Source organism: Rosa rugosa, chromosome 1 (genome assembly GCF_958449725.1).
Source record: "Rosa rugosa chromosome 1, drRosRugo1.1, whole genome shotgun sequence".
Taxonomy (NCBI): Eukaryota; Viridiplantae; Streptophyta; class Magnoliopsida; order Rosales; family Rosaceae; genus Rosa; species Rosa rugosa.
The window spans coordinates 12,196,158-12,217,861 of record NC_084820.1 but is presented as its reverse complement, the minus strand read 5'-3'; the positions used below and the strand labels follow the sequence as shown (position 1 = coordinate 12,217,861).

The following is a 21,704-nucleotide window of genomic DNA, read 5'->3' as shown; positions in this document are numbered from 1 at the left end:
TGGGTTTCAAATGGGAGAGGTAGAGTTTCGACTAGGGGTGGGCGTCCGGACCCGAAAAACCCGAAAACCGACCCGAACCGACCCAAAAAGCCCGAATCGGTTCGGTTTTGATTTTGAAAATATCGATTCGGGCTAGGGCCCGACCCGAAAATATTATCTCGGTTCGGTCTCGGGTTTCAAATATGAAGAGCCCGAACCCGACCCGTATATACCCTGAGTTGCCACTTGTCTATCTATGATTGGGTGTTATATTAATATATTAAATATTTTAAAAAAAGAATTAGGGTTACTCGAACCCGATCTCAGCCTCTCATTTTCTCAGCCTCTCATTCTCTCAGCCTCCATCAGTCCCTCACTCCCTCTCTCTCTCTCTCGAAACCAAAGCCTCAAGCCTCAAACTCTCAAAGCCTCCGTCTATGAAATCCGCCACTCTCCCTCAAATCCGCCACTCTCCCTCAAATCCGCCACTCTCAAAGCCTCCGTCTGTGAACCCGATCTCAGCCTCTCATTCTCTCAGCCTCTAGAAGTTCGCCGTCGCCGACGATCTCAGTGGACCACCGAGGTCGACCATCACGCGCTGGAGCTCATTCTTGGGGACGTTGGAGCCGAGGGCCTTGAGGACTTTGCCGAGCTCCGAGGTTGAGATCTTGCAGTTGCCGTTGGAGTCGAAGCTCTTGAAGACGCGGTGGACCTCGTCGAGTCGTCGGTCACGACGGGTTTGGACTTTGGACTTTGGAGTCGGCGACTGGTGGCAGGTGAATTTTTTCCATTGAAGTTTGGTTGGTTCTGCAATCTCTTGTGTTAATTTGATGCAGATTATAACTGAATCTGAATGTCTTCTTATTCTCCTATTGAATTTCTTATTCTCTTGTGTTATCATTTTTGCAGGCAAGTCCTATTCCAAAGTGTTAACTTGATATCACTTTGATGGCTTCTCCTCAAAATTCATCCCAAAGTTCCGATTCCAATGAACTGGCAAAGCTGAAGCCTTCAATGAACTGGGCATTTTGGGCCCGAAAAACCCGAAAAACCGAACCGGCCCGAATGGGTTCGGTTTCTGTCGGTTTTCATTTCAGAAAAAACCCGAACCGGCCCGAATCGATATTTTCGGGTTCGGTCTCGGTCTCACTAATTTCCGGGCCCGACCCGACCCGAGCCCAGCCCTAGTTTCGACAGCCGGGAATTTGATCTGGATGAAGGTGAGAAGTATTGGCACCGTGAAAGTGAAAATAGCGAAGGTGGAAGGGACCGCTTGTATCATAGTGTATTATTCTTTTCAATGATGAATATATACTTCATTTTTTTTTGGTTTCAAAAAATAGTTCAATGGTGAACGACTGGCCCACATTGACATTGACACCATGATCTGAAGTAGTATATGAACTAGGATATGAAGTAGACATTCAAATGGTTCAATGTGATCTGAAGTAGTATACGAACTAGGATATGAAGCAGACATTCAAATGGTTCAATGTGATCTAAAGTAGTATACGAACTAGGATATGAAGTGGACATTCAAATGGTTCAATGTGATCTAAAGTAGTATACGAACTAGGATATGAAGTGGACATTCAAATGGTTCGATGGTGAACGATTGGCCCACATTGACATGAAGTAGTATACGAACTAGGATATGAAGTAGACATTCAAATGGTTAAATGGTGAACACTATGATCTGAAGTAGTATATGAACTACGATATGAAGTAGACATTCAAATGGTTCAATGTGATCTGAAGTAGTATATGAACTAGGATAGGATATGAAGTAGACATTCAAATCGTTCAATGTGATCTTAAGTAGTATATGAATTAGGGTATGAAGTAGACATTCAAATGGTTCAATGGTGAACGGCTGGCCTACATTGACATTGACACTAGGATATGAAGTAGACATTCAAATGGTTCAATGTGATCTTAAGTAGTATATGAACTAGGGTATGAAGTAGATACATTCAAATGGTTCAATGGTGAACGGCTGGCCTACATTGACATTGACACTAGGATATGAAGTAGACATCGACACTAGTATATGAAATAGTGATTTTTTTTTTCAATGGTAAACTGGTATAGGAGTGGTAAGTTTCTTTCTCAACGTTCGTAGCCATTTGATCTTTTTTTTTATTTTATATTTTTATTTATTTTTTATTTTATGTATTGACACTACTGTCTTTGATAATTGATTTTATGTTAAAATTTATTAATATTTCAAGGCTATAATCGTAAAAAAAATCAGTTATGGAGTACAAGCCAGAGGAGGTGAAATTAATCGGAAATCTGGGAGAATCAGCCAGAGCCGGACCTGATATGAGACCCGTGAGTCGGTCATTTCAAGCCCAGTGTCTCGTCGAGGCCTAATTTCATTTTTTGGGAGTATTTAAAAAAATTATTATGTAAATAAAATGTAAGTCTTTTACTAAACAATAAGATTGGTTTAGTTTGCAAGTTGCATTCTTTTCTTTTATGTTATTCTTAGCCTAGGTTGAAACCCCTTTTATGTTGTGTATTTATTTATTTATTTTTTTGTAAATATTTTTTTGGCTATTTTTTTTTCTTTCCTATAAAAAATGTAGGCCCATTTTTATTTTTCGCCTCAAGCCTCAAAATCTCAAGTCCGGGCCTGGAATCAGCCAGGGGGAATAATAGGTTTCTGGGTTAGGATTTGTGTGTATGGAAGGAAGAGAACATTCTGGGCATGGCTATTTAGGCTCACCCGAAAATTTTACTGGGATCAGTAGGTTAAAGGTGGAGTTGTTTTTTTGGTGAAAAAGGTTAAAGGTGGGAGTTGGGAAGAATCAGACGGGGAATAATGGGTTTCTGGGTTAGGATTTGTGTGTGAGGAAGGAATCAAGGTGAACCTAATTTTATAATCTAATTGTCTTAACAAAGAGGAACTCATGACCGCTCTAACAAACAGGTTGCTGAACTTGTCATATAAAAAAATAATAATAATTAAAAAAATAATTAAATACTTGTTACTCCTCAAACTTTTCCCTGAAAAACAGTTTAGTCCCTCGTCTTTTAAATTAAATTGGATAGTCCTTATTCTCTCTAATTCTCACACAAAAGGTCCACAACAGGTCTAAAATGACTACTATACCCTCATTTCATTTTTTTTTTCTCTTTTTTTTTTTTGCTTCTCTCTCTCTCTCTCTCTCTCTCTCTCTCTCCTGCTCGATCGGTGAGGTCCTTGGCCACAGTAGGGTCGCTATCGCTGCTCAAATCACTACTCCATCACTCAAATAACTATTCCACTTTCTTCCACCACTGAACCAAAACGTTTCCAGATTATCCACTTTCTTCCCTTGTCAATTTTCGAATTTGAAATCCACTTCGATCGCATTCTCTTCATCGTCGCTGCTCGCTTCGATTTGATCTTCTTGTTTCCGAACTCGAAGCTCCCATTGTCGTTCTGGTTTCGATCATCTGTCTCAGTCGAATGTGTGAGTCGATTGAGACATTCGACTGAGACGGTGGCAGCAGGCTGGTCGCTGATCTCACCTAACCGGAAGAGAGAACACGAATTGGTAGCCATAGATGGATTTATAGCCCTTTTTGAAAATCTCAATTCTTGATCGAGAAAATTGAATATCTAGATGGCAATTTTGGCTGAAAAGAAGGCGAAGATTAATACCCAGATGATGAATTTGACTGAAAGAAGGCTCGGATTTTGATCGGCTTGTTGCTTGGAGTGGGGAGAGAGAGAAAACTGAGAGAGAGAAGCAGAAAAAATAAGAAATGAAAAGAGAGAGAAAATAATTTTAAAAATATAAAAAAGAGAAAGTGAGAGTATAATAGTCATTTTAGACCTGTTATGGACATTTTGTGTGAGCATTGGAGAGAATAAGGACTATCCAGTTTAATTTAGAAGGCGAGGGACTAAATTGTTTTTCAGGGAAAAGTTTGAGGAGTAACAAGTATTTAATCTTAAAAAAAAAACATTTGCTGAACTTGACGTGTGCTTTATGATCCGACTCTCTATCCCTCTCTTTTGGTGCATATGATCTTCGGGTTGAGAAATTCTTAGGTAGGGCAGACGTACAAGCCACGTGGTATGCCCGGGCAATCATATTTCTTTATTTTTAATTGTATTTCAAAACTACTCATGTTTAATTAAAATGAAATTCCTAAAATACTCTATGCATAAGCACTGATTGGCTGGACGTACCGCCACGTGGCACGCCTGCCGCCCTACCCTACTTAAGAATCTCCTGGGTTGAGAAATTCTTAGCTTAGCTGTATGCCACAATATTTAAGGGTTAGTAAATCTAAGGCTATTTCATGTCGATCTAAGGGTTAGTAAACCACAAAATTTACATTGCCGAATTTTTACGATTCGATCATCTATCCCTCTCTTTAGGTACATGTGATCTTTGGGTGTCCTTAACTGTATATTTCATGTCAATCTAAGGGTTAATAAATTACCATGTTAGCAAAATTTACATTAAATGCAAAATTTTAGCATTCTCCCGTAAATTGACATTAACGTTGTCCATATATTTTTTTCAATGTTCTAAAACTTGGCCGCCCAGGCCGCCTAGGCGCTGGGCGGTGCCTCTCCGCCTCGACTAATGAAGAATCGGTGATTCTGGGCGTCTGGATTTTATGCGGGCGCCTAGGCGGTAGGCACTGCGCTGGGGCATTTATTATTATTATTATTATTATTATTTTTTGTATATTTGTATGCTTATTACATAACATTCTCTCCCTATTTTGATTCTTGAGGACTCTTTTGAAATTTGAATATTCTAGATGCAATTTTATTACACTTTAAGCCTTATATATTTTTAATTATATACACAAAAGCTATAAAAATAAAATAAAAATAAAAAAAATACAAAACCGCCTGGGCGCTAGTCCCTTGGCCACCACTCGACTAGCGCCTAGCAATTTTTTGAACCTTGATTTTTTTTTTCTTTTTACCTCTTTGTTCTCAACTTTAGGTAAGGTTGCATTATTGTCCGAACTTTTCGATTTGTGAATCATCATTTCAAGTCTCTCCACAAAATCAAACTAAAAAGCATCGAGTTATCTAAATATACATAAACTGTTTATTTGTTTGATACATTTGAATGACTAGAACATAGTAACACAATATTTGGTCCTCTTTCAGTTAATTTAAAACATTCTAATTAAAAAAGGGAAAACTTGAACACCATCGTCACTTCCTCTAAACTTGATGACTTTTGTAATGCAAGAGATTTTTTTTTTAGGAAAATGATAATCAATATATTAAATGCAAACTAAGAAATACAATGCAATGATTTAAAAACATCGAAATGAAAGAAAAAACAAACCAAGATGCATATAGAATAACAAGCAACTAGAACAAGAGATAGATGAATTTAGAGCCACCACGTTAGAGCCACCATTTGTTAAAAAGCCAAGAATTTTCATCTTCCCTCCTTACATTTCACAAATCCTACCCCACAAACCGCGTTAGGCTTTTCCTCCTCTTGCTGCTCCATTTGTGATGGGTTTTAGGAAGGGATCAGGATACTTTCATTGGCTAATGTCTCTCCTTTATTGTCTGTTCTGCCTCCGCCTAAGGACCTTCTACAATGCTGATGACTCATGAACATCAATCTGTTTTAATTTGGAGTAACGCGTACTTCCACCTCTTGAAAAAGTTGCAGAAGGTTATAAGGTTTCTCAGAGCATGCAAACAATCCACTACAGCAAAAGCAGAAGTTTATTTGTGTGAATTAAAATGTAACAAATACACAAAGCATACAGTGTAATAATCTTCATCTTCCATCTACATTTCTTTTGTACCTAGCGAAAGTTCTTCAACATTCTACTGAATTGTCACTTTGAATCCGTAATATACAATTATAGAAACAAAATACCATCTCAATCTAAAACTAAAAAACCACAAGATTAGACAAAGTTAATATATATTCACAATCCACCATGACAAAGGAAAAGAAGATATATGTCAATCTCTACATTAGCCCATTTAGTGGAAACCATCCCTCTTCAATCCTTGCAATTCTTTCATTTAATTTGTAACAGAGCAGCACCAATATTTTTGTTTCTTTCTCTTGGCTGGAGTATTCATATTCCGATGGATGAATGCGTCAAGTGCCAATCTTAGATCGATGCCTCCAAGTCTTCTTGTGCTTCGAAGAAACCAAGCCCATCCGCAGAGTAGGGTCTGTACCTTGAGATCAATTTTGATTTTGATGTTCATCTTTAACATTTACCCATATGAGTTTTTTTTTACTTACTAATGATTTCACCATTCCTCTATATAGAAAATCCATCTCCTACCTCGATCTTTTATCCAACTGTTTTGGACTAAATTCTAATACATAATATACTTGAAGTTGATTATCGCTTTTTGAGAAAGGTTGGGACACTTGAAAAAAATGGCTTTTTTTTTTTTTGTACTGCTTGGAGAAGAAGCAGCATTATTTTCTGGTTGCCTTGTGTTCTTGTTGCTCAAATTAGCAGTTGTTTATCCCAAAAAAAATAAAAATAAAAATCCTTCTTCCTGGAACTTTACTGGGTGTATTTTTCCTAAGGACTTGTTGGGTGTATATTTCTTAAGGGTAAACTTGAAAAATTTAACACAATATTTTAACGCTGGTTGTATTAAAATATTTGCTAAATACATTCAGAAACATTCATAATTAACTCATTATCTTCCGGTAATGAAAGAGAGACTCAGAAGTCATACACCATTTGACTCATAATCTTCTAATTCTGTTTTACAGTAAAAAAGGAAAGAAAAGAAATGAACTAAAGGGCACAACAAAGCTAGGAAACACACAAATGGCAAGCCCAGCCCATATGTGCAGACGAGGAAAAGCATCAACAGCCAATTTAAAGCCCAAGAGAGCCCGAAAGTACAATTAGTGGAAGGTTCTGACTTCCATGGTTCGCAATTGGCTGGTCGGAGATATTGGGCAGACTGACTGTCAGCGGCAACAACGGTGGGCGCGTTCTTCTCAACTGCTGTTGATGCGCGCGTAAGGTACGCACAAATCCATTTGCAACGTGGTGGTAATAAGTCAGAAATATCTTTTTGACTAACCCAAGACACTGGCCTGTAAAATACAAGGAGTAGGTCACGTAAGGCACTTGGTCCCACGGCTTGGGAAGCAAAAGAGAAACAAGTGAAGCCACTGAGAGCGAGGCTGTTAAATTCATAGCCATGCGAAGCTTTGCAGCGTGACGAGTTGGGAAGGAGTTTTGAGTAGCTCCAATGGCAAAGCAACAGAAGCCAAGTAAGCTGAGCATGGCTACCATGAACTTGGTATGGTGGGTTTCAAATGGAGAAGACAGTATTCCGGCAGCTGGGAATCTGATCTGGATAAAGGTGAGGAGTGTTGGAACGATGAAAGTGAAAATGGCGAAGGTAGAGGGGACTGTTTGTCTTGCAAAGTCTACTAGAACAATGTTGAAGATGACAAAGATAATGTCACGTTCAGGCTGTAATAGCAAGGATGGCCATTGATGGCGGAATTCAGCCATGGACTTTTGGATTAGGGTAAGTATAGAAACAGATCGAAAAAGACAAGTTCTTTGTTAAAGATCGATGCATAAAAATGAAAAATAGAAGAGGAGGAAAAACCAACAGTTTTTGTTGGAGTGATGGGTATGGAGGTAACTGGGGTTTTGAGGTTTAGGATTATAATATATATATATATATATATATATATATATATATATATATATATATATATATATATATATAGAGGAGTTTGGGGCGTCAGGAACGTGGTCCCAAGGAATGAATCAGGCGACAGGCGTTGGAGGTTTGGTTTTTGTTGTCACCGTGGCCCGTGGGACCAGCAAAGTACTAACCAATTGCAATTGCTTTTTCTCAATTCAATTACTAATATCTTACGCCCTGCAATTGTTCCTACTAGTATCTTACTCCCTGCAATTGCTTTTTCTCAATTCAATTCATGTACTAATATCTTAATCCCTGCAATTGTGGCCCGTGGGATCAGCAATCTCCGTGGCCCGTGGGATCAGCAATCTTTAAAAATTTATGTTTGGCTTTTCGCAATTGGATGGGTTTGCTTTTCGCTTTTGCTTTTCGCAATTGCTAGTGGGTTCGTTCCAAGACGTTTCCTCCCTTCGTCTCATATTCCTCCCCAAACACACGCTTATCAGGTCAACCTGTTATATTGGGCCTCAAGACCCCTGATTGGATTTAGCAGATTTATGCACCCGGTACCGAGAACCACTCAAAAGAAAAGAATATCCGAATTTCGGATACTCTTGGGCTTGGCGGGGTTGTGGCGCACCCATAATATATAGAGTCTAGTTGTCAGCAGTAGCAAAGATATAAATGGAGTGGAGTGGAGTGGATTGAATAGAAGGAGAGAGAGTCTATTCACAATCGATCGAAGAAAATGGCGATGGCTTCTATGCACATTTCACTCCCTACCCTCACTCCACCAAACCTTCGCCGACTCAATCGGTCTGTTAATCCTTCTCTCATTGCCCCCCCCACTCGCTTATTTCATCAACTTACTACCTGTAATATTCACACTAACACTTCGTAATTATCAGGTATTGTTATCAAAGGTCGCCTGTTGTTGCTATGGCCAGTTCATACAAGGAGATTGCTACCTCTGGAGTGAAGGTTACAGAAGGAGAAGGAAGCTTACCCAAGGTCGTTCTGACCGGTTCCAATGGCAGGTACATTGTACTGATTTGTGGGGTTTAAATGAATTTAGATAAGGCTAATGGAACTTAATTTGACTTTTTTATTCTAATGGGTCATTGAATTTGTACCTAAATTTGCATATGCAATTGAAAAGTTGAGATTTTTGTTCTAATGGGTTCTTGAATGTGTAGCTGAATTTGCATATGGAAATGAAAAGTTGAGATTTTTATTCTGATGGTAATTGAATTCGTCCGGTTGCAGTGAGGCAGATGTGTATCTATTCGGTGGTTGCGTTACGTCGTGGAAAGTCCCAAATGGGAAAAACCTGCTTTTTGTGAGACCTGATGCTGTGTTTAATGGGAAGAAACCGATCAGGTTGTTTCGGATTTGTGTGTGCATTTTCTTTCCTACTTGATTTTGAGTTTTTAGAAATAATTTTGGTTCTTTTTGGTTTCAAGTTTTGAGTCTTGAGTGGCAATGAGCTTGAATCTGAAGGTATCTGTTGGGTTTAGGCCACCTAGAGCATATGAAATGATTGTATCACAAATCTCTTTTGGGTTAGTTATGCAATGAATATGGCAATTTGTGGTTTATGTTTTAAGGGGATGAAATTCATGTGCTTTTCATTTAGTTTAAAGAGCAGAATACATATCTTGGATGAACAAGAGCATGTGATCTTTGAATTATAATTGTTGCCTGAAAGATTGGAATTTTCGTCAGATACTGACTATATCTCTCTTCGGATAGTGGAGGAGTTCCACATTGTTTCCCACAGTTTGGACCCGGCCCGATGCAGCAGGTAACCGTTCTTCCCCTCCAGTACTCTTGAACAACATAATTATCTTTTGAGAGAAAAAAGAGTAAAATAAAAAAATAAATGAAGAAGAAGAAGATAATGTTATGGAGATGCTATTAAGTAGGTGTAGCTTGCAATTCCATGATGCAGCATTAGCAGTAATCTGATGCTATCGACATTTACTTTAGTGTAAGCTGGAGATAAGATATTGGAGGAAATTAAACCCACCTTGCAGCAGACATTATGCATATTGGGTTTAATTTCCTCCAATTCTCACCTACAACTTTGCACTCTGATTTCATTGATTTATTCTTATAATTTGTATCAGGAAACTTAAACTAATCAGTCTAATCTGCAGCAGAAGCTGGAGGTGAGATATTGGAAGAAATTAAACCCAATACTTAAACACAATATATGTCAATGGGATGGGGATTAATTTCTTCCAATTCTCACATACAGCTTCTGCACTATATCTTCCTTAGTACTCAGACCTTCAATTCTCATTCTTTATGAGAGAATAAGAACCCCACCCCTGGTTTTTATAGCCAGGAAGAAAATGGGTCATGTGAGATGCATGCAATACTTCCTCAAGATACTTTTAAGTGCATGTGAACGGTGCAGCCTGCAGGGGTCAAAATGGTGTGAAGGTTGTACAGAATTGTTGGTTAGTTGACTAGAAGTCTAGAACCAACTAAAAAGTAAGAACACTGTGTGTTGTCAAGTCATAACTTAATAGCAACATCTCTTATTTTGTTTTAGCTTTTTCTTTTTTTAAATAAAAAAAAAGGTAACAAAAAAAATAAAAAAAATTCTTGTCCTGCCATCAAGGATACCCTTCTGGAGATCTAGCTCTTTCTTGTGCTGCATGATATTATCACTGTATTATTCTATCTTCTGATATTGTTCTAAGTTTTGGAGATGTTTGTTTAATTAATAGCATGGATTTGCAAGAAATCTAGACTGGTCGATCGTTGATTCTGAAAATGTGCAAGGAGATCCTATCTTAACTTTAGAACTGAAAGATGGTCCTTACAGTCGTGCCATGTGGGATTTCAGTTTTCAAGCTTTGTACAAGGTCAGTTTACACAATCCTATATCAAAATGATGCTCGTCTAGTTCAACTGGTAATCCATTTTCCTCTTGGTGTTAGACTGCATGCATAAATAGTAATTTCGTAATTCTAATTTGTTGACTGCTCCATATAGTTTTTTGTTCTGGACAATGTAGATTGGAAAACAAATTTCTAACTTCTTATATATCTCCCCGGTTGCAGATTACTTTGCAAACAAAGAGCCTTTCCACCGAACTTGTTATTAAAAATACAGACAGCAAGCCATTTTCATTCAGTACTGCGCTGCATACTTACTTCAGTGTAAGTATAATCATTTTATGTCGAGGAATTCAGTTTTTATTATGGCATAACCAATAAACCGGTGCCAAGCATAAGCACTAAAGATTGCATTAAATGTGCTCGGAGAAAAATGATGAAAATAATTTGTTTTTGTGATTTATCATGCAGGCTTCTGCACAAGCAGCATCAGTTAAAGGTTTGAAAGGCCGGAAAACACTGAATAAAGATCCTGATCCCAAGAATCCATTGGAGGGAAAGGAAGAGAGGTTTGTAGCCCTTCAATGTCATGCTTCTATTATAGGACAGAAGTGAAATGATTCATCATTTACCTTCTGTTTTTGTATATTGGCCAGCTAAATTAAGGTCAATAGGGCAGTAACCTAAATAAAATGCTTTCATCCTAGTCGATTCATCTTTGAGAAATATCTTACAAATCCTTTGGCACAAGTTGTTTTGCGTTCTCTGATTGTTATCTTAATGACACAGGGATGTGGTCACTTTTCCTGGATTTGTAGATTGTGTATACCTGGATGCCCCTAATGAGTTGCATCTCGATAATGGCTTAGGTGATATAATATCTATCAAGAACACAAAGTAAGTGAATCTCAGTTGATTCTCATTTTGTTTGGCAAAATCTTTACCCTGTATTGGTTTCACATGCTTCTCTCCACTATTCCGTTTTCCACATGTAGTTGGTCGGACGCTGTTTTATGGAACCCATATCTGACGATGGAAGCATGCTACAAGGATTTTGTTTGTGTGGAAAATGCACAGGTAATAAACCTCTCTGTTTCTTCAGTACTGACTATTTGAACTTGGTCAAAGAATGAGTGGTGTCCCAAAGTTGAGGCAGTACACAACAATCTAAATATTCTTTTCCCTGCGTACTAAACTATATATCAACTTAACTCAAATCTCTCCCTCGTGTTCGTTTCAGATTGGAAATGTTCAGCTAGAGCCTGGTAACTCTTGGACTGCTACACAACATCTCAGCATCGACTGAAGAGTGGCTGATTACTTTCTTCAATTTTGTAGAAATAAATTATAATACACCTCAACCCCTTCACTCTTATTTCATGTTGTAAAAAGCTATGATGCTACAGGACAAGTAAAGCTTAATATACACTTTCAACTTGAGTGGCTCACTACTGTTCAATAATGTGATCCTGTATAGGCTTTCATCCTGTGTATAATGTGTCCTTTTCAGTTAATGAAATACATTTCATTTAGCTATCACCAGTTTTCCTGTATGGTCTTGTTAGTATGTGAAAATTATGAGAGTAAAAGTGCGCTTCTTAGCTAAATTATCAGTAGTAAAAGCTCAACAAGTAGGAGACAGAAAAGGTAAAGGAAAATCTACTTCATTAACATTTACTGTTGATTAACAAAACATCAAAAAGCATCAAGAGAAAGTACTCTTCTCCACCTAAATGAAAACTAAAACCAAAAAGCCATACCTAACAAGCCAATAAGCCACAATGCAGTAGCTAAGCCACTCTATGAGCTGAGAAAGCTCAGCAAAAACATGTATTCACAGACCTAGTTAGTCCCTATAAAATAATCAAAACCCCTCTCCTATTCAAGAAGCCAGCATTGAAATTAAGCACACCAGAAATATAATCAGCACCACAGCACAAAGCCAAAGCACCCATTTGTTATTCTTCTTCTGCATCTGCTTAGCATAGTGCAGACTATTAGTGCCACCACTGATATACTTGCCCCCAATGGCTACATTCTCTTCAATATTGTCAATCTGTTCACCTTGTGCCTCAACCAGCACAGCCATGTCAAGAAACACATGATGCAGCTTAGTCAAGCTCCTCTGAATGTCCATCACTGCCTCATGCCTGACTTTGTTCCCAATTTCCAACTCACTCTTCCCCTCGAAAATTTTAACCTTCCCACTCCCCGAAACCATCTTTTCGAGCTCCTCCTCAGTTGGCATTTCCCCCACTGCACTGTAGTACCTCCTCTTGAGATCCTCCTTGTGATCAGACACAATCTTCTCCCTCAAAGACTGGAAATCACACATCAAATCCCTTAACTTGACTCGCAAGCCACCCGTAATAGACATCCTAGTCCTGTCCACAGTGCTCCCTTCCCTAAAATCAACAGCCATTTTTCTACTAATCAAATTGGACTGATCAAGCGACTCAAGCCTGGCTTTAACAACCCGGGCCTTTCGAAGCACCGCAACCATATCAGACTCCATTCTGTCCCTTAGCCCTCTGAGGATCTTGGAACTGTGAGTGGATTTGGCCTCTTCATTCAGGCTTTGAAGGTCATACAAGAGATGGGTTATCTCTTCCATATCGACCTTGATTGCTGAGACTTCATGAAAGAACTGAGAGAGGTTCTCTTGGTCTTTGGGGTTGAGGTGTCCTCCTAGGCCTGCTTCAACGTCAAGTTCAGCTTCCATGTCCTTCTGGGCCTGTTTCTTCAGGTCCACATAATTTAAGAACGATTTGGTCATCAAATCATTCATCTTTGCAAGAATCTGCAAAAACCCACCTGCAAAAAATGTTGGGGAAGATTAAAATTTTTGCATAGAATTGAGAATACCCAGTACAATTTAGAGATGGAATAACCGAGTATTACCCTTATTGAATGAAAAGTTCGAATCTTTTTCTCCAACTTCCTCTTTTTATTGCTCTGGATTTGCAAAAACACACCTGCAAAAATGTTGAAGAAGATTAAAACTTGCAGAGAAGTGAGATTACCCAGTTGCAATTAGAGACGAAATCACCGAGTATTACCCTCACTGAATGAAAAGGTCGAATCTTCTTCTCAAGATTACCGAATTTCCTCTTCTACAATGCTCCAAGAGATCTGAATTTCATAGAAAGTCGTCATGAGAGAAGTGAAAAAAGTAGTGTTCTTGAAACAGAGCAACAAGAAAAACCCAGAATGAACAGAAATGAGTTAGTCATTAAGGACCAAGACCCATGTAGAAACCCACAAAAAAGATTGAACCTTTAAATTTCAAGGTTTAACAAAGAGTATAAGCGAAGTAATTGACAAAATTTACACGAAATGGAAAGTGTTCTTGAAACAGAGCAAGAAGAAAAACCCAGAATTAACAGAAGGGAATTCATCATTATGAAGAAAAACCCATGTATAAACCCACAAAAAAGACGAGCCCTTTTGATAAACCCTTGAAACTAAACGAAATTGAAAGAGGGGTTTAGTGGAAACCTTGAAGCAAAATCAATGGCTTGGCTCTGTTTGTATCCCACTGTGTGTTCTCTATCACTGTCTCTGTGAAAGTTAACGGCGGCGTTTTGGGGGATGAGTGATCCGGGTTCTTGGAGAAGAAGGAGGTTTCCGATTAAGGAGCGAGAAAGACAGAGAGAGAGAGAGAGTGAGAGGAGGGATCGTAATGTTTTGGGTGAGGTGGGTTTCTTTGAGGTAGTTAGTTCTTTATATAACCGTTTTAAGTTTCAAATTCTTGTTGACGATAATTGATGTCATTTCTGAAAGGCGGTGAAGTACTGAAGTTAGTTGCTTTGCAAGATGATACGACGCCGTTTTGGGCTAATCACATTCTGATATAAGCCCAATGCTGATTAACAAGTATTTATCTGCACTTTTTATATAAGCCCAACTCAGATTAACATGTTTTTATATGCTGCAGTTGCCCGTAACAAAAAAGTCGGGAACTACACGAAGAAAGGTTGCTTCTTTTGCTCTTTTTTTTTTTTTGTTCCAGTCATAAACACCAAGTTTTTCTTAGATGATCGATACAATGTGTATATGTAAATTGACTCATTCCAAATTGCCAAGAATACTTGTAAAAGAACAACATATTAATTTCCCAAAATGGAGATTATAAGTTGAGATTATTATACAAAGACTTTTGAAAAATTCTGTGTGGTATATTTGGAAAGACACGCTCTAAGTACATGTTATTTCCAGACCTTTACACCCTCAAGCCTTATACATGGCACATTATAACTTGTTTCCCGTAGGTTTTTCAGAAAGCTGTTGATTCTTGGCTTGTTCTGCTGCCTCGAGCTTCCTTAATGTTGTTGAACTAAGCTTGTCTCCGCTAGTTCCTTCAGAAACGAGATCTACAACTTCAACCTGCACAAGATCCACAAAAGTAAGGCCATATAATCATAAAGATTTTCAAAGATCGGAAGGCAGTGTACTATTGATATGTTAATATCAGTAAAAGATCAAGTACACATCAACTAACTCAAACCTTAAGTTGCGAAAGGCCTCTGTCAACTCTCTTCCTATTAACAGACAGTCCTCCTAATAGAGTCTCCTTGCTGCCAGACACCAAACACAGAAAATTAGTGAAGAACGGTTTTTTTTTTCCTTCCGTTTTAAAGTAAATGAAGTAAGCCGAATTCAATTCCAGCTGATTAGTTTGAACATAAAGTACGTGCTGGTCTATCAAAACTTCATAATACATTACAAGTACAAGTAAAGCATTGAAAGAGTCCACAAAAGATAGACATGTAAAGCTTTATTAGTACATTTTGATTAAGTTCTACTCATGCAATGTGAATGTGAAATTAAGACTACAAACCTGACAACAATTGCATCCAAATCTTTATCAACTATCGAGGGGCCATAAGGGTCTGTAATAGGCTCAACTTGCACTACCAGCTCCGGCTTGATAGACTGTGCAAACATTAGCAGGAAATTGAGAACCAAAAGTAATCATCAAGATTCAAGACTATAAGAGAAGTGCATGTTTTCTAGGACACAACCACGCCACAAGTAAACCTTACAAAATTCACCAAATGCAATACCCCTAGGTAGCAAGGTTGATGGTCCATGTGTATCACCACATATTCTACCTTCAGTAACCCATACAAAAACTGAAACACGGGCAACCAAATGCCACCTGCTGGAAAAAACAAGATGCTGGGCCTGAATATATGGTGGCGGAAAACACGAACCTATCCAAACCCACAATTCGGCTACACAGGCTAAATTACATTGCTGGTGTGAAAATCAATTTCATGAGGCTCGGCATAGAAAGTAACAACTCTAATAAGCTGCTGTATTTCAGTATATATGGACCTAAAAAGAGGTATTTAAAACTGCTTAACATAAACAGTTTGCATAGAGAGATTTGATGATGCGTCGTTTGAGAAGAAATTTTGCTAGTTAACTGACTTAGGGAGGGAATCATGTGGACCTTTTTCTTACCACAGTTCATATGTGGATATGAAACATAAATATTACTACTTCAACACCGAGTCATCATCCATTTCTGCCAATTTAAATAACTCCTACTTTTAAGTTCAAAAATCCAATCTCAAAAAATTCAGGTATGATACCTTGATGTAAGTTTCAACATTATGCTTTCTTTCCTCAATGGGTTGAATCATATCAGCAAACTGCAAAAGCGTAACCAAAAAACCATATTATCACTATCAGAATCTACTGTATAAGCTACAAAGTATAAACTAAAACAATTTAATCCAATACCAGGTCATCAACTTCACAACTAACTATTCTGGAAACTCAGTACCAACCAGCCAACAAGAAAGTAAAAGAATGGACCCAAAGAACACACCAAACTCAGGCCAAGTAAATTCAGAAGAAAACCTGTTTCTTCGCCAACATGGGTCCGACACATATTCCGATCACAACCCGATCCCTGGCGAGCTCCGCCGCCGCCTGGCCGCACCCGAAACTAGAGTCAGAACCTTTCAATTTCAATTCACAGACCCACCAAACGAAAAACCCACCTTCAGAAAGAGGCGGTGGCCGTCGTGCAATCGGTCAAATGTGCCGCCGAGAACCACCGCTGAATACGTATTGGCCGGAGAGAGCTTGGAGATGACCAACGAATCCTCCGAAGTCGCCATTTTTGACACTAGATCAGTCTAAGCCTTAATTAATATTCTATTTCTGCTCAGCTTTATGGTTGGTTTGTCTCTAGTCCCTACTTCTAAGTACAATGAACCTGGACCTACCCACACAATAAATGCAGGAAAGCTTCGAAATTGATGGCCGGAGTTTGCGGGATTTTACCCAAAGAGAAGTCGGTAAACTTTTGTAGTTTTGTTTGCGTTAATTTTCCTGGGGGATTATTTATCTCAAAGAGGTTAGAAATCCACTTGGTACTAGATATAAAACTTTTCTGGGCTTTTATCCTGGCCCAACAGACGGGGAATTTACTGTTGGTGATTTTTGCTACAAAAAGTGAACTGATTTATAACCTCAAAAATGAGTTTGGTGAAGTTACAGAAAGAGGTTCTTCCTATTGCCACAACACCCAGCGGTGATGGACAGACTATTATTATTCTACACAATCTGCATTTGAACAAGTTTACGTCTGCTTAACTGTTGTAGCCAAGCATTCTTTCAAGAAATTGTTAAGCTCTTGAGAGTATATGTTGGGAAAAGTCCTGTAATGGTCGACGTGAGGAGATGTGCCAAAATTGAAGGACTTCACGGGTCTACCTATCTGCCTTTGCTCTGCGATGAAGGATTCGATGGATTGGTGTGGGACGACTTTATCACCTGTACTGTACAGGTAAAGCTGTGGACAATGAGGAGGGTTTGTCGAGAGGACAGAAACTACCTTGGTTAACCTCCTGCAGGAAAAAAATTATACATTTGGTTAGAGATGTTCTGTCTGTTTTCAGGAATAGCCGATTGTTAATATTTCACAGAACTACGACGCAATAAGATTACATACTTATCCACATCAGGCAACTTCAGAATGAGTGAGAACAGCTTCTCTAATACCAACAGAAGCATGGTTTCAATTGCTGGAGGTTCCTCTTCTTGCACCTTTGACAAGCTCGCTGCACCTCCAGAGGCATTTAATTCTTTAGTCTCAACCGCAGGTTTTGCTAAAGAGCTGCGTTTCTTCATAATCGCAGTAGAGAATCCTGCTGCCCACACCTAAAAGGTCAAAGAAAGTTATAATCTTACAACCTACAAACAGTACCACTAATGCAAAGCAATAATGACTTTCTTAATCAGCGCCATATAGATTCAATCAAATTGAATAGATATTCATAAGACAGACTATAATAGGATGAATAAATTCTATATACGAACTTTGTAGTTGGCCAATTTGATTAAAATTCATGTCTCAGATTCAATTAGTCACAGTAGAAATTCATATCAAGAAACACATTATAGTCAGGAGTCATATTGCATTCTAACTTTCTCTCTCATTTCAGCTTCTACCAGATTGGATAGTTATCTAGCAAGCAAGTCTACTTGATAGAAAGGTCAAAACCAATCAAAAGCACAACAATCAATCTAAGCAACAGACATATTCATCAAAGTTTCAGTACTTGTGCTATTAAAAGGTAACTAATCAATCAACATTTCAAAACCCGACGTGAAAATATGATTAACCTTAGGATCAAAAGGGGCTCCAGCTCCTGAATCAACAATACACCCTTTAATCTTCTTGATCAAGTCTGGTCTATCCAGCCAAATTTCAAGTATTGCACCATATCTGCAAAAATAAACAACCATAAACAAGTTCAAAAACCCATTACTTGCTATCAAAATCAAGCATTACTCAATTTTCACAGCAAGAACATAAAATCAAGAGTACCTACACAAACCAACCCGTATTGCTAAAAGTGTGAAACACCAAACACCGTTCTCCGCCGCCCTCAACCCACGAAGCCAGCTCATGGGCCAGCTCCGCGACCCGCTTCTCAACCCGGCGGCCCAAATCAAACCAGAGCACCTCCTTGACGTCCACAACAAACGTCACAGCGTGAAAGCCTCGGGAATTGTACCACTCCACGTACCTCTTCAGGTGCTTGGTCTGACCCCCAAGCCAGCCCAGCAACACCACCGTCACTTCCCGCTTTTGGGCCCCCAAAGACCCCACATTTCCGTCAACGCCGCTGTGGAACGCTCGGTTCCATCTGAAACCGGCGTCGTTTCGGTACGACAGGGAGTGGTTGAAATTGGTGATCGGAAATGGAGATTGGGAAATTGAGGGGTTGAATTTGAAAGGGTTTGGATTCCAGGAAGAGAAGGAGGAGTGAGAATGTGAGAGAAAAAGGGCAGAAGGGATTCTCTTCACGGCGTCGTTTTGCCGGAAATTGGGAAACGCAAGTGAGGGTTTTTGAGGTCGGTGAAATTTGGGGGAGAGAAAAAGAGCGGACGGCGCCGTTTTGAGGTGGCGGTTGAGGCCGAGAATTCTCAGTGAGGTTGTTTCCATGGCGCTGATTTTGAAAATCGGTTGGACCTATGAATATTATAGACGAAGAGGGTCTGTATCGGCCAAAACGACGTCGCAGATATCGAAACGGCAAGATTCTTGCAATGTTTGCCTTTGAACGCAAACGACACGCCGTTTAGATTTGTGGACCTCTCCTGGTTTTGGATCCTCCACAACTCCAATTGTACACCAACCACAGAAGAAGAAAAGGTTGAAACTTTAACAGTCTCTTCTTCCCTCCACACTCATTCTTTGAGGTTTCCAATGTCGTCTTCGTGTGCGGTTTCGACTTCAGTGAGAACACAGTTGTTTAGTTCAGTACCTGAGAACAGGTTCATTGCCCCTACAAGACCATTTCAGTACCATAGTAAGCTTGTTCATTTTACTTTCAGTCAATAAAGTTTGAATCTTTTGCTTCTGGGTAGTGAAAAATTTACTGGGTTGTTGTTGGTTTACTTTGAAGGAAGTAAATGTGTGATGAGCAGGAGGGGTTTTGCTTTTAGAGGAGTTGCAGCTGCAGGGCTTTCAGTAGTGGGTTCTTCTTCTTTGGCTACTGAGCCTGCTCAAGGTTAATCCATTTCTTTGCAATCTTATCTCATTTGTTGTTTTGTTTTAGTTTTTATGATTCACTGTGTTTGAACCTAAAGTGGGGCTATAGGTATTGAAAGACTGCCTTTCAAACCAGAGGGGTACAATTTTTGGACTTGGAGAGGTCATAAAATTCATTATGTCGTGCAAGGAGAAGGGCCTGCTGTTCTTCTTATTCATGGTTTTGGTGCTTCTTCATTTCACTGGAGGTTTGTTTGCTTCTTTAAACCCATCTGCTCCAGTCTTTCCTTTTAGTGTTCATGGTTTATTGCAAGTGCATTGGCATGGTTGCTTGTATATTCCTTTAGCTTCAGTTTATGTGTTTATAGTTGCTTGCATAGTCCTTTAGCTTCGTCCACCGTTTGGTTTTTCTTGCTTCTGCAATTGAAAACCAATTGTTGTCAATAAGCATTGAGTTGCAAGAAGTTGGGTTTTTTCTTTTCGTAACCTTATTACTATTTATATGGTTATTCTATTGGTGGCTGTATGTGTAGTATCTTTCATGCTGATAAGTCCGATCTCCCATAAAACAGGTATAACATACCAGAGTTGGCTAAAAAATACAAGGTTTATGCTATAGACTTGCTGGGCTTCGGTTGGAGTGAAAAAGCACTGGTTGAATATGATGCCATGATTTGGAAAGATCAAGTAGTGGACTTCTTGAAGGAGATAGTGAAAGAACCAACAGTTTTGGTTGGAAATAGGTAACAATCTAAAATTCAAAGTGTTACTGTGGTATCTGGATATTCCTATGTGGCCAATTTAATGACTTTGAGGACTTGTGAATGGGGATGATCGTGATTTTGAATTATCATACAATCTTCTTTAGAGACCAACTTGCATTAAATTCACAATTGCAAGCTGGAAAACATGTAGTATTTGTATTCTTTCTGATGACATTTGAAATAATGATTTACCACTCACTGTAAATTTTCAGCCTAGGAGGTTTTACTGCTTTGGTTGCAGCAGTTGGATTGCCTGAGCAAGTAGTTGGAGTTGCACTATTGAATTCAGCAGGACAGTTTGGAAATGCAAATAGTGAACCTGAGAAGTCTGACGAGGAAACAGTCCTACAGAAGTTCATCATAAAGCCACTGAAGGAAGTTTTCCAGCGAGTAGTACTTGGATTTTTATTCTGGCAAGCAAAGCAGCCCGCTCGCATTGAATCCGTTTTAAAGAGTGTAAGTTCCTTGTAGTCTTGAGTATATTATCCAGCTTAGTGCCTTAGTTTAAATAATAAAATTAATAAATGGGCTGCTTACCAATCCTGATGTTTAGCTCATAGTAATGAGTCCAGCTTCATCCCAATCCCCAGTTCCTATGCAGCTTCATCGCAATCCCTAGTTCCTATGATATTGCCAGTTGATAATTTACTGCCTCATGTAATCTATTTGCCCTCAAAATCCTTCATAAAATTTTATGAAATCGTATGTCTAAATTACTTATTTTCTCCAACACAGGTGTACAAAAATACCTCCAATGTGGATGACTATCTGGTGGAATCCATAACAATGCCAGCAGCTGACCCCAATGCCGGAGAAGTCTACTACAGGTATGTGAAGATCTCTCTCCAACATGCATGTCATGTTCTTCTCCGCATGAAATACAGATGGTCCGACTGAGAATGAAGAAGATAGCGAAATCCTGAAAATTTGTTCATAAACTTTGTCTAGCAAAAGTGGCGTCTGATAACTTTCTATTTCTGATGCTCTGTTTTTTCTCTTTGTGCAGATTGATGACGCGGTTCATGTCAAACCAGACCAAGTATACTCTTGACAGTATCCTAAGCAAGATGTCTTGCCCATTGTTGTTGCTCTGGGGTGACTTGGACCCATGGGTAGGTCCTGCCAAGGCTAACAGAATCAAAGAGTTCTATCCAAATTCGACTTTGGTAAATTTGCAGGCTGGCCACTGTCCACACGATGAAGTTCCAGAGCTTGTAAACAAGGCTTTATTAGAATGGCTATCAACTTCGACAGCTGAAGCCTCTCTCCAAACAGTTTGAACACAATACAAGTTTCTTAGCTGCTTAGCAATGCCTCTCATACTTGATCTGAGGTTATACTTGTAATACACTTGTAAATCCATTTATCAAAGTACTACTTGAGTCATCTTACCTGCCTTCTATAAATTTGTTCTTTCTTCATTGAACTCATAGGATATCTTGTCTAGACGCCAC

The 21,704-nt window shown here is 39.0% G+C and overlaps 4 protein-coding genes across 6 annotated transcripts; 2 read left to right on the top strand and 2 right to left on the bottom strand.

The window, feature by feature from the left end:
- Positions 1–8,289: 8,289 nt before the first annotated feature.
- LOC133727242 (putative glucose-6-phosphate 1-epimerase) lies at positions 8,290–12,006 on the top strand. Its single transcript, XM_062154849.1, has 10 exons — positions 8,290–8,434; positions 8,527–8,655; positions 8,885–8,998; positions 9,371–9,422; positions 10,357–10,494; positions 10,693–10,791; positions 10,939–11,036; positions 11,257–11,364; positions 11,463–11,544; positions 11,708–12,006. The coding sequence occupies exons 1-10, from the start codon at positions 8,367–8,369 to the stop codon at positions 11,771–11,773; spliced, it is 954 nt and encodes a 317-aa protein (XP_062010833.1). The 5' UTR covers positions 8,290–8,366; the 3' UTR covers positions 11,774–12,006.
- Positions 12,007–12,201: 195 nt separating this feature from the next.
- Positions 12,202–16,770, bottom strand: LOC133717938 (syntaxin-112-like). 2 transcript variants are annotated; one of them, XM_062144717.1, is made up of 7 exons: positions 16,482–16,770; positions 16,339–16,410; positions 16,068–16,127; positions 15,308–15,402; positions 14,975–15,044; positions 14,736–14,853; positions 12,233–13,302 (listed from the first exon to the last, which is right to left on the bottom strand). In XM_062144717.1, the coding sequence occupies exons 1-7, from the start codon at positions 16,599–16,601 to the stop codon at positions 12,350–12,352; spliced, it is 1,488 nt and encodes a 495-aa protein (XP_062000701.1). In that variant the 5' UTR covers positions 16,602–16,770; the 3' UTR covers positions 12,233–12,349. The 2 variants fall into 2 exon arrangements, with proteins under 2 accessions (XP_062000693.1, XP_062000701.1); XM_062144709.1 differs by lacking the exons at positions 14,736–14,853; positions 14,975–15,044; positions 15,308–15,402; ... (1 more) ...; positions 16,339–16,410; positions 16,482–16,770 and adding exons at positions 13,369–13,442; positions 13,527–13,599; positions 13,966–14,144 and having other exon boundaries at positions 12,202–13,281.
- Positions 16,771–16,922: 152 nt separating this feature from the next.
- On the bottom strand, positions 16,923–18,982 carry LOC133717916 (uncharacterized). 2 transcript variants are annotated; one of them, XM_062144679.1, is made up of 4 exons: positions 18,321–18,982; positions 18,112–18,214; positions 17,438–17,646; positions 16,923–17,333 (listed from the first exon to the last, which is right to left on the bottom strand). In XM_062144679.1, the coding sequence occupies exons 1-4, from the start codon at positions 18,935–18,937 to the stop codon at positions 17,066–17,068; spliced, it is 1,197 nt and encodes a 398-aa protein (XP_062000663.1). In that variant the 5' UTR covers positions 18,938–18,982; the 3' UTR covers positions 16,923–17,065. The 2 variants fall into 2 exon arrangements, with proteins under 2 accessions (XP_062000663.1, XP_062000671.1); XM_062144687.1 differs by having other exon boundaries at positions 18,317–18,451.
- A 153-nt stretch (positions 18,983–19,135) lies between these two features.
- On the top strand, positions 19,136–21,636 carry LOC133717934 (pheophytinase, chloroplastic). Its single transcript, XM_062144698.1, has 7 exons — positions 19,136–19,304; positions 19,401–19,505; positions 19,596–19,734; positions 20,059–20,229; positions 20,463–20,706; positions 20,986–21,077; positions 21,257–21,636. The coding sequence occupies exons 1-7, from the start codon at positions 19,202–19,204 to the stop codon at positions 21,528–21,530; spliced, it is 1,128 nt and encodes a 375-aa protein (XP_062000682.1). The 5' UTR covers positions 19,136–19,201; the 3' UTR covers positions 21,531–21,636.
- The last annotated feature ends 68 nt before the right edge of the window (positions 21,637–21,704 follow it).